Consider the following 12884-nt stretch of genomic DNA (forward strand, 5'->3'; position numbering starts at 1 on the left):
AGTCCATCGGGTGAGACATGTAAAATATCTTATTGAAAATTAATAAATAAGTTATTTTTATTAAATTTTAATAATTTTTTTTTCGTAAATATTTTAAGACAACTAAATACAAAAAATATTTTCTGAAAAATATTTTACGTTCAAACAAACGGAGCCTTAATTGTAATGCAAAATTTTTGGAAGATGACTTAAAATTTTATCAAATAACTAAAAAGACATGTGAGCAATGTTTTGTATTGGTTAATTTTAGGGTTAATTACAACGACACCCCTGAAGTTTGACATATTAACAATCATATACAATTTAATCCTTTTTTGAATAAAGACACCCCCTGTCCCTGTTATGATTTTAATCCAAACAAGCCCTTAAAATGATGAAAAAGACGAGATTGCCCTTCAATATTTAATTATTTTTATAATAAAATATCATAACTCATGAAAAGTCAAATTTGCCCTTATATATATATACTATTACATCTGCTCGGAAGAATAGCGGCGGGCACCATCACCACCCACCTATGATCCAGCACCGTCGCCTCCCATCTACAGTCCAGCACCACCGTAACTTCCACCCTCTTTCCACTGCAACGTCCACCACCTCTCTCCACTTCCACAATCTCACTGCCCTCCCCAACCACATCTGCCAGAGGCAAAGAACAACCATGGATCCAGAAGGTAAAGAAGACGTTCACCATACGAAATTCTTAATTTCTCTTGAGATGGAAGATTGGTTTGGGGCAAATGAAGTTCGCATTCGGCGATGAAAGATTAGGATTCTTAACATGTAGATCGGAAGCTCAGATTAGCGAGGGGGTCTGGATTTGCCATAGCTCGGTGTCAGGCAAAAGAAGCAAGAGATATAGATCCATAAATAACTCATCATGGAAAAAAAAATTTAAGAGATGCGCTGTTCTGTCTGACCTGCGATTCCTCTTAAAACTATATGCAAAGAAAAAGCACATACGCAAGACGATTCCACCCGAATTTGAGAGATAGCTCCTAGTGGCAGCAATACATATACATGTATGTATAACTTCAATTCTTCTTCATGTTTTTTGTATGTTTTTTGTTGTCTGAGAATCAAATTATATGATATGACATAGGAAGTGATAATTATTTCCCCAGTTGATCGAAGTTGAAATTACCGAGCGCTTTTTGTAGTTCTCTTTTTGAGAATCTAAGCCAGGATTCTGATCCATCTCCGTACATATATTATAAATTACTTTCCGAAAAAAAAAAAAAAAAAAAGTGAGAGAGAGAAAAATGGAGGAATAAAATCTTGATATTGATTGAAGGACAAAAGCGCCACTTCAGACAAATAGAGAATACAACCTTAATATTGATTGAAGAGCAAATTGGTAATTGAATGTGTCAAGGGACAATAATGCTAATTCACTATGGGTAAGGACAATTCGGGTGTCTTTGCTAACTTTAGCAAACTTCGGGGGCGTCATCGTTAAAAAATGGTTCAATTTGTATATAGCTGTCATTATAGTAAACCTCAGGGGCTGTCATTGTAATTAACCCTTAATTTTAATGTCAAAACTTGCCCGATCGAGTTGTAATTTTGAGCAATCAAAACTCCATCTGCATTATGGACAAGTCCTAATGCACTTAGGGTCCGTTTGGCATGAGTTATGATATTATTTTTTTAATATTGATATTCAAATTTGTGCCCATATTATATTTGAGACAGCTAATATTAGTTTGGAATAGTTCACAACATATCAGATATTTTGTCAAAACCCAAATCACCAAATTGGTGATATTGTGTGTTTTAATATTGTAGCGAGGAAACTAAAACAAATTTTCGGTACTAAATATGATTCCGATTTATATCCAAAACACTCCTACAACAAAACGATTCATTTAAAATACACCTAAAACACATCGCATGCCAATTAAAATTCAGTGTTAGACCAAAAATGAGTTTTTTGGGAGGCCTATCCGGTGAAATTGCAAGTACGTAACAGTTAGTTTCTTTCTATTTGGTGCATTGCTTTGTCTTGGGAACTACGAACAATCAAACCACCACTATACCACACTTGTTTTTAGAACTCAAAACAGTTTGTAGAGAATTAAAAAAATAAAATAAAATCTCTAAAATTCAATCTTTTTTCTTTTACGAGTGTGCTTTCACCTGAAGAAAAAAAAAATATATATATATATATATCAATTAAACAAATTTTCAAGCTGTTCAACGTTATATTTATGCAAATACAAAACTTACGCCAAACAAACCTTCACAACTTGTTACACGTCTACGGGGCTTTTCATATGCACCACATTCTGTCTTACTGGTTGCTCTTTGAATATTGGTTATTCAGCCGAATGAGGCACCAAATGCCAGTGCACAAAGAGCATAATTTGATGTTCTATATAAACATAGGTGTATACCAGAAACAGAATTCTCCCTAGTTCAATGGAAAGTAAGGGGGGTAGAGAGGAAGAAAATAGTCCGCGTATGTGTACACACATATACACACACAAATTGAGAAAGAGACAGAGGCAGCAGCCGAAGAAGAAGAAGAATATATATATATATATATATATATATATATTGAGAGAGAGAGATTGAGAGGCGGGAGCGGAGGAGGAGGAAGCAGCAGCAGAAGAAACAAAACACAAATGGCAAAACTGGAGTTGCAATATTTTACACAATACACATAAAGAAAGAAGATACAGATCTCTCAATCACAAGGAAACACAACATTCCCTCTCCCTTCTACTCTCCAAAACCAGTATATCCGGTGAAAAGTGGTTCTGAAAACAAGAAAAAGTTCCAAAAGGTGAAGCCAGCCCTAGTAGATATATACAATACATCAAAAATACGGAAAAGGATCACTTGTGACGGATCATACCCTCTCTAGGAATCTACAAAACCAGTGTCTCCACAGATAATAGTTCTCAGGTGTTTAAGAAAACAAAATACAATGTTAAAACCAAAAAAAGTCGAGGAGAGAACTCCGGTGCTACAAAACCCATTAAATTACAGTTCCAATATATGAGATAAAACAGTAGAGAGCGTACCACGAAAGTATCCTTTTGTATATGGCTTGTTACCTTTGGTACCCCATCAGTGATGGCGTATTACCCTTGGTACCCTATTAATGTGAGGGTTCTTAAATGGTTTGCAACTGCGAAAAGGAAATTCGGATCATTGAACCACCAAGGGAAGTAGCATGCTTGAACACAAGGGCTTCAGTGGCCTGCTCCTCGGTGTCAAACAGGACAAGCGCCTGCTTCTTACCATTCATCTCAAAGAGCTTGGTGTTGACAATGGTGCCATGTTCCTCAAGGTGGGACACAATCTCCTCCTCTGTAACATCCTGGGGAAGGGTGGAGAGGTGGATCATCTTGGTTGGAGAGCAGCAGTAGCGGTAATTCTTTGCAGCATTACGATTAAAGCGGTTAAGATTCGAGTTCATGTACTCATGTGTATCAGCACCTGTAGTAATGTTCGGATGCTTTGAGAAGTTCACTTCCAAATGCTTTCCAAACAGCATGGCTCCCTGTAACCAAAGATCAGAAAGTTTTGGTATCTACTATCCAATGACAAAGCCGTCGTGAAAGAGGCAATATTCGAAGCATCAAATAATTGAAGTCAATGCAGTGAACTAAATAGAACCCATGTTGCAAAAAAGTAGGATCGGCTACAATGATCACGTTTCAACATGCCCATGCTCTATTAATGCCATAAAATGCCCTCGCCTTGCCCAAAATTCCCGGTATTCGTGTTCATATGGATTCACAAAGGTTTTGCATAGCTGCCAACTACAAAGTGAACTCAATTCATGTAGTAGTACTAATTAACTACTGTTCAGTGGTTTCAAGGGTTCAACCAACAATAACCAAAATAGGCCATGAAATTCAATAGAATAACCAAATCAGAATAAAAACTCCAGACCCAACACCATAAAAGCCTATGAAAAGTAACAAGAGAAGGTTGTGCTTTGCATGGTAAACATATCCATCCTATTTCTGTTGACATCTTCAATAGGCCAGAGGGTCCATGTACATGAACCCGGATCCTCTCCATGCACTGGGTAGGGTGGAGATCAGCCCAGAGGGTTGGAGTCCACTCTGCCGGTGAAGTCCACACCCCCTATGGGATGATCTCCACCCTCCCCATGGACATATCCCTCCGTATCCTCAATAGATGATAACAATGACTGGTACATGCCAGCAAGCATAACAAGCTTCAAGACAATTTAATTATGTGGTGGATTATGGACTGATCTAAGAGGCCCGACACCACCATCATCAGAAAAAGAAGAAGGTATTGTTGGTTTATTGAAGGATAAAACAATGGGAAAGCTTCTTTTCATAGTTTAAGTGGCACTAAATGGTTTAATCCTAAAATTTAGCTAATTGAAACTGATAGTGGATTTAATAAGATTATGAATGAGATCGCATCAGATAATACAGAGACATTTTCTATATGCAGGCAATATAAATGAAATTATATATACCATGATGAAAAACTAGGAGCACAAAACAGATAACCCGCATCCATGCCAAATTGATAGGAATAAATTTTGAGATCACGCTTGTTAAGAAGAAACTATGGAAGTGCTAGAATTAGTACATATCTTGTTCAAGTTTGATTGGAAAAATTAAGACAAGCAATAGCAACTAGTCAACTACGCACACACGGCCCACTAGATCATGACAAATTATGGTTGTCAAAATATACTTGGACAAAATAAAGAAACAGAACTGGGTTAATCAGTGTCATCAAGCAATAAACTCGCACAAGAAGAAACTCATTTTTTCATTGCCAGCTTGCCCTCACAATTCAATAAGAAACTGACAATTATCATAAAATCAAGTATATTGATTACAACAATAAGCTAAAAAGAATCTTATAAAGATTGAAGGAAACAAACCTTCAGAAAATGTACTGCCAGTTCAGCCTGAAAACCATCACCCATCTGAACTAATGCATGGTCTGGTTTATTGCGGAGAAGTTTGATTCTCACAATATTTCCATAAAGCGAGAAAAGATTGAAAAGCTTGTCCTCATCTATTCTCTAAGATGCAAAGTGTTATCAACGTGAAGGGTGGGAGAGGAATAAAACTTTAGATTAGATAATGGGCATTGGTCATCCACAGACCCCAAAAAAATTGAATACAAAAAAAATAATACGGAGTAATAATAATAAAATAAAAATAAAAAACTGAAATGACACAGAGAGAGGGAGAGAGCTTACATCGGGATTTAGATTGGATACAAGTACAGTGCATCTGTCATTTGTCCCACTTATTCCAGGAGGCAAACTTCCTCCAAAGGCAGCCGCGACTGCAGCAGCATTGCCCATCTAAAATTTAAGAAAACCAAATAAAATCCAACTACTTGAAGGTCTTGGCAGTTCTTTCACAAATAAATAGAAGACAAATTAGAACCAAAATATTTGAGTAAATTATGATTTATAGAGATTGTTAGGTCAACTTAGGTTGGCATATTTCGTGGACCAAAACTAGTCTGTAATTTTGTTTTATTTATTAGAGTTGGAATTTTAAAAGTTAGTGTCAAATTAGTTACCTCTTGGTCATGGTCAAAGATGGAATTTAAGCTTCAACGAATCCAGAATGGTAATCTTCAATACTAAGGGCACAAAGGTAAATTGACACCACCATATGCACTCACCGTATTAGGGTTCGTGCATTCATATATTAGGGTTTCATGATTACATGTTTTGATTTTAGAAAAGCTTAATTAAATTGGATAAAACTGTTTTGGGGAACTTGCTAAATTTGAAAATAGTGCACAGGGCACTTCGATTAATCGATTGATCGACATTAATCGAAGGCTACTGGTTGCATGCCGATTAATTGACATTAATTATCGATTGATCAAGCCATCTGAAACAGCAGTTTCCTTTTAGGTTTGAAACAAAAACTGAGTGCATATATAATTTTCTTTTAGCATTCATCAATTATATTGCATTAGATTAGTGAGTGTAACATATGAATGTTGATATCTAAATTGTTACAGAGCAATATTTAAGAGTTCAACACCAACAAACTATCAAACAACCGAGATTGGAGCGGATGACTAGTCTAGAGATTAGAATTTCTATTGAAGAAGCACATCTTTGAGGAGTGAAGTCTGTTACGGAAACTTAATTGGAGGTCTTGGTGAATCAGCCTGTGTCAAGGGGTAACTGTGAATTCTGGGTATGGGAAATTTAAGCTAATGTAAATATCTCTTCTGGTAGTGGATTTTTAATCTGACTAAACTAGGTCTCGTGGTTTTTCCCATTTGGATTTTCCACGTAAAAGTCTTAGTGTCAATTGTTCATGCTTTACATTGCTTTACCTTAGTTCTGATTGAATGATTGCTATAATAAGCATGAGGGATTGATTGGAATTTAATAATTTGATTTAAATTAAATTTGATTTTTTGGTAAATTATGTAAAATTCAAAAAGTAGTTTAAATTAGTTAAAGCAATCACCAATACCTATTTGACTCCCTCTACTTCTAAATCGTGGACCTTGTGCTAACTTTCTATCGGATCCTAGGGTTTCAGTCCTTGCCCCCATCTCAAAGACCAAAAATAGAACATCATGGCACTACAAGAAGCCGAATGAAGATCAATTCAGTGCCAACCATTTAACAAATCCCATGCACTAGAAATCTCCTAGTCATAACTTTTGCTCCCAATGATGCAAGATATTAAATGATCTAGAGGCCCCTTGTGCTCTTTATAAAACCTCTATGGGTGCAGTACCCATCAACAGAGCCAGCTGCCAGCAGCAGGCCTACAAGATGGGATTCTTGAGAATGATCGACACCAATCAGGCAATCATAGTACATGTATATCTCATTTCAAGAGCTGTTTCATAACAAGGGAGAAGGTTCAACTTGTTGACATCAATTATTTCCTCAAAGATGCAAGAAGAAGACAAATTCCCAACTCTTAAGAAAAGCATCTCAGATGGCGCTATAACATGACCAGAGCAATACCCACCTGTGGAAATCCAACTAAAACATAGAAAAAACAGTACACACATGAGAAAGTTATAGAATAGCCCAAATAAATGAATAAATACAAGAAAAAAATGAAACAAAGGCAGCAGATAAATATGCAATTGCCAAATTAAGCACCTGCTCGGGCTCCAGAAGCTTGAAGGCCATACATGCCACCTGCGTCTCCATATCCAGGCTGGTACGCAACAGAATGGATTTAAATTAAATATCCGAAGGCACAACAGGTAGCAAGTTATACAATATAGTGTCTATAATTCAAAAATAGCAGTAAACAATGGACATACTTGGGAGGACCTGCCCTTCTGTTCTGAAGGCAAAGATGGGTTTGTGAAATCCCTACCAAAGAAAGAAAGAAAAAAATGCCACATATCAAGATGATGCCACCAAATATAGTTGAAGGCAGCTAGCCAAAGAGATCAAAAATTTCACAAGCAAATATATAAGTATACAAAGTTCAAAAATCATGAAGCTATTAATCCACCTTGACCGCTCATTATTGAAGTTCACTTGTAACTCATCGAGGCTGTATTGTAAAGAAGTATGATTAATACAATATCCACAATAGCATGTAGAAAATAATTGAGAAACAGAAAATTTTCAAAGATGTTTGGAACCTACTTTGAAAACTGAATGTCCAGCTGACAGCAACCATCATATATATTACGACCCTACAAAGATGTTGCCAAGTGTTAAACTTCTTTTTAGAAGCCAACCAGGAAGCAAACCTCAGATAGGCCTTCCTTTCAAAATTCAAGTTAATTTGTGGAATACAATATAAACTACACACCTGGAGAGAGTTTCTAGCTGAAACAGCACTTTGGCGTAATTGATACTGAATAAGGGCTTGAAAACCTATACATTCCAAATATATGGGTCAAATAAAGCACAGAACTTTGCGAGTATGCATCTTCGTGAAATTTAAAGGTAAAAAAAGGTCCCCAAAACACTGCCAGCACAGTTCAAGGAATGGAAATATATGGACATTTCACCTCCAAAAATAATAAACCAGAAAATTTTGACAAGCAGATCATGAAAACATATAATATTTAATCCTGAAAAAACCTAATGACAAACACATCCAGCTATGCTCATAAGTCAGAATGAGAGAAGAAATTAAGAAATAGCGAGAATGTGATAAGAGAGAGAAAACTTGAAGAAGCTGACCAGCTGACTTCTGGAATGTGACGATCTTCTCCACAAATCCTTGAGGAGAAAAAACTTGATGCAGCACTTCCACAGTTATAGGATATAGCATGTGATGAATTGTAACTAAGAGAATTCGATTAGGCTGTGTACCCAGAGAATGCCCGACAGCAGAGACCAGCATAGAGACAGGAGAGAGAATAGAATAGAATAAATAGAGAAGAATATATAGAGAAAATGATAAAGAAACAAAAATAATATATTAAATGAAATAATAATATAACAAGCAAGAAAGAAAGAAAGAAAGACAGAACGACTGTTATAAAGAAGGTAGAGAAAGAACAGTAAATCTTATTAATCAATGTGTACAGAGATTTCATGGATGATCTTACTCTTATGTCACACCACTAAATTGTTATACCAAAACTATGCATAACTAGCATCTGATTGATATGCACTGCACCAACAGTATTTAGAAGTAAAAAGAAAATAGGCTATTTTTCTCTATGCCTAAATCCCAGTAGCAAAAACACAAAATAGCAAGTAATAAATGTAAATCAGGAGGAGAAAAACAATTTGAGGACCTCAAAGGACAAAAGAAATTAATTTAAACATGAGAAACCTAAACAATAAGAGAACCACCAAGTTTTACAGAGTGTCCTAACTCCTAATATTATTGCTGCAAATCAATCCATTTGTCTGTCCAACACTCCATTAAATCAAGGGATTTTCTGTACAGTTGAGATTTAGAGCGAGCAATAAAACAATTATCATTTGAAATTAAGTTCTATGGAAAATTGAAGTTTTATGAGAAGCACACCACAATGTATGTATCAAGCTAACAAGTTAATACATGAAAAATATTTTTTCCCAAAAGAATACGCCTTCACTAGTGCACCCAGTACACATAGGAGAGACAGTAAAACATCAATATCACAGTGACAATGAGCATTACTAATACCTACTTTATAAGAATTTTCAATACAAAAATAGCAGGTATTAGACTGATAGCAGTCACTTAGTGCAATATGATGCTAAAGGTATCTATATATCCGGCCTTCACTGGGTAATGCCCTTTACAATAGAAGTATGACCAGTTTTAGAATGGAATAGTAACAAAATTAAACAAACTAGTGATGCAAAAATTGTTATTTGACAATTAGATAATATTTTGGCCAAAAAAAAAATACGAGATGTTTGGCGTGAAACTGATTTTTAAGGAAAACACTGTTTCCTCTAAAAACTGAACAACAACCAAAAAAAACCAGAAGCATGCAAGTTGCCAATAAAGTCCATTGAATAAAATATTATATTGTAGAGAAATAGTACATAGAAATATGGATGCAATTCAACCCAGTTTGCTGGGTCCCTGCACCTAGTGCAACGGGTTTAGGATACTCTTCTTCTTTTTTATAAGTAACAGGTTATCTATATATCCAGACTTCATTGGGTATTGCCCTTTCCAATAGAAGTATAACCAGTTTTAGAATGGAATGGTAACAAAATTAATCAAACTAGTGATGCAAAAAATGTTATTTGACAATTAGATAATATTTGGCCAAAAAACAAAAAATACGAGACGTTTGGCATGAAACTGAATTTAAGGAAAACACTGTTTCCTCTAAAAACCGAACGGCAACCAAAAAAAACCAGAAGCATGCAAGTTGCCAATAAAGTCCATTGAATAAAATATTATATTGTAGAGAAATAGTACATAGAAATACGGATGCAATTCAACCCAGATTGCTGGGTCCCTGTCACACCCTGCACCTAGTGCAACGGGTTTAGGATACTCTTCGTTTTTTTTTTTGATAAGTAACAGGTTTAGGATACTCTTGAATGGGTTAGTGGCAGGATCAGGAGATATATGCAAGTCCATCCAAAGTTTGGGATGAATTGGGATTAGAGCCCTTATGCCATGCCCCACCCACCTTTGTTCATTATGTAGGTGTTTTACCATCATACACCTTTGTAGTTCACAAATTCATTATATACCCGAAAACTCTTCTAAAGGAAAAGTTTAGCTCCTACTATTTTAGTGCCAAGTTTAGCTTCTAATGTTTGGTTCAGGTACCGATATGGAAGCATTACTAGACCACTGCATGGAGACTACATGTTAAAGTTTCTGTTTAAAAATTTAAGAAGTATAACAAAATATAAATGAACCTTGCCCTCGTAAAAGCAATTAGCCTGCATCATGTCTGCTCAATTGTTGAAACTAAATACATTGTGCCTTTGCCTCGTGCAAGTACTCCACATTTATGCGACAACATGGAGTGAAAACTTAAAAAATGGGTTCCATCATGTTGGATAATTGATTATGTTTCCATCTATAATTTTCAGATTCTTATGATGATTTAAGATTAAAATCAAAGACCTGTCAGGTCATATAATTATTAGCTTACCCCTCCACACCACAGGTTCCGTTAAGTTTGGGATAAGAGGGGGCAAAGAAGGAGTTGCCCATCCCAAACCTGCCTTGTTACTATCCCTAAACAGAAACACAAGGGAACCTGGATTCTAATGACCATAAGAAGAATGAACAAATATTTAACCTTCTTTGGCGTTTTTAACACCTAAATACTTTGATGCAAAAGCCGCTACTAATTTAAAACATCCATCCGCTGCAATCAAGTTTCTAATAAATTAATAATTGTGGCACAGTGAGAGATACTATATATTTAATATTATTAAAATTCCTCTAATTTCCATTAGCCATAAACTTCTTCAAACTTCTTATAAAAATAATAATAAAAAAGAACATTACATGTTCTTAATAATATTTCCAACATTATCTTTAAAAATAAATAAATAGAGTAAAAAACTAGATTTGCCACATGAGGGTGACTCCTTCAAATGCTTCTTTTCTGAATATACCAATTACAACCAATTTCAAAGAAATCAAACTAGTGACTACAAATAACTGACCTCATCACCTCGTCCTTGAGCATTCTGATCCATAGTTGTTAATTCTTGATGTGATGAGAATTGAACATAAACATTTCTCCCCCTAGAGGTAACCGTCAGAAATTTGGACCATAAAATTAGATCTATAAAAATAAACAAAGAAAAGTATAGATTGTAGAGTTGGTAGCAGTTCAAATGAACCCCACTTCCAAAAAGAAAAATGAATTAATACACAGCATTTTTATCATGATACTCAAAACAGATATCCAGTACTTGTATACCATGATACCTTATGCTTGGCTGAACATTTGTGTAGAATTGCAATGCATTGACAGCTGAAGGAACGTCTTGCATTTGGAGGAGGGCCTGCAGACATGGCCGAAAAAAAAATTAGTTCATGGGTTAGCTTGGAACACTAGACAGCTCCGCTTACCCTATGGCCACAAAATAAATACCTGATTCTTAGCGCGAAGCATGACGAGCTTGGTGACAGCACCAAATGGCTGAAATAGCTGAAGCAAATCATTCTGGAAAAATAATTAAGGTGTATTAGAAGAAAAACATATAGAACAGAAGTAAGAAAAAAATGCAATCGGATAAACAGACACATATATTTACTCAAACCCAAACAGCAGCATCAGCAACATGCTCAATTCATACCATTCTTTTTTCCACAAAAAAGGATTGTTGGACGCAACATCTTCAACATGTTAATTCAATAATAGACATTTTTCATTCTCTAAAAGATTGTTGGACACACCTTTGTAGTAGATTTTATTCTCTTCTTTGTTTCACTTTTGCACGTATTTACATCCACCTTGACTACATATATGACAAAGTTAAATTGTTTGTGTCCATTTTTGTGCATAAATATGTCACTAATAATTAGATTTATTTTTGTGTGTAACTAATAAGTTACGGAATACTTTGAGTATTTGAATAATCTTATACTGGATTATTTCCTATATTAAGAATATTAAGACATCTGTTGTAAAGAAAATAGACCATAGCTTATGGATTTTTATTTTTTTTCTTCTTTTTTTCCGTATTTTACTAGTACGACCTCCCAACTTAAAATTCCCGGGTCCACCCCTGAGCATAAAGGTTTCACTGGTAAACTAGAAAAGCAGAAAAAAAAACCCATCTACATATAAATTTATACAGAGGAAGGTAGGAGGGTATACCTCAGAGATTTCGTGTCCCACGTTACGGACATGAATGACCTTGGAAGGCTCTGTCATTTTTCACAACCCTGAATCCATCCCAATATTGAGAAGCTCAGATTGTACGGACAATATAACATCCAAACAATTTCAATTGAAAGTGATGCAATGGCACTGTACAGGAATGCGTGTAAATACAGACCGTGTGCAGAAAACAAATAATGTTTTGAAATTTTAGAAATGCTTGCAAAAATTAAGGGACACAATGAAAAAAGTTAAAAACTTTATTCAATCAGAACAGCATAGACAAATTCTTTCAAAAATGAAATCCACTAAATATATATATATATATATATATATATATCAAACTAAAAAATGAAACTTCTTTTCTGGAATCACTTGCAGCATCCCAAAACAAATAAAATAAATAAATAGAATAATCACTTAAACCAGAAATTTATACTAAATCCAGAATACGTTGCCAGCTACAAACACAGAAATATCCAAACAATAATAAACGGATAAAATAATCAACTTGATGATTTTGAACCTGAAACCCTAGATTTTCACTTATGGTGAACGGGGAGCCGAAAATCGATGAGAGAGAAGTAAAACCTGAAGAAGCAGCCAGTAATTGCCTGACGAGAGAGAGAGTACCTATTCCACCCCCATCGAAT

General features: G+C 35.3%; 1 protein-coding gene and 1 non-coding gene across 3 annotated transcripts; one reads left to right on the top strand and one right to left on the bottom strand.

Annotated features, from left to right (window-relative positions):
• Positions 1 to 1099: 1099 nt before the first annotated feature.
• On the top strand, positions 1100 to 1198 carry LOC132275801 (small nucleolar RNA Z103). The gene has a single exon (XR_009470748.1). It is a non-coding gene; the product is annotated as a small nucleolar RNA Z103 (small nucleolar RNA).
• Positions 1199 to 2828: 1630 nt separating this feature from the next.
• Positions 2829 to 12884, bottom strand: LOC132274310 (polypyrimidine tract-binding protein homolog 3-like). Of its 2 annotated transcripts, none has more exons than XM_059775566.1 (15): positions 12823 to 12884; positions 12229 to 12296; positions 11500 to 11571; positions 11334 to 11410; positions 11066 to 11147; positions 8159 to 8282; positions 7782 to 7846; positions 7613 to 7662; positions 7476 to 7517; positions 7279 to 7330; positions 7112 to 7169; positions 6975 to 6988; positions 5213 to 5320; positions 4889 to 5032; positions 2829 to 3511 (listed from the first exon to the last, which is right to left on the bottom strand). In XM_059775566.1, the coding sequence occupies exons 2-15, from the start codon at positions 12283 to 12285 to the stop codon at positions 3122 to 3124; spliced, it is 1335 nt and encodes a 444-aa protein (XP_059631549.1). In that variant the 5' UTR covers positions 12286 to 12296; positions 12823 to 12884; the 3' UTR covers positions 2829 to 3121. The 2 variants fall into 2 exon arrangements, with proteins under 2 accessions (XP_059631549.1, XP_059631550.1); XM_059775567.1 differs by having other exon boundaries at positions 12758 to 12859.

The sequence above is a fragment of the Cornus florida genome, unplaced genomic scaffold, assembly GCF_030987335.1.
Source record: "Cornus florida cultivar Cherokee Brave unplaced genomic scaffold, ASM3098733v1 CherokeeBrave_3.0.0_Hap2_Chr09, whole genome shotgun sequence".
In the NCBI taxonomy this organism is placed as follows: domain Eukaryota; kingdom Viridiplantae; phylum Streptophyta; class Magnoliopsida; order Cornales; family Cornaceae; genus Cornus; species Cornus florida.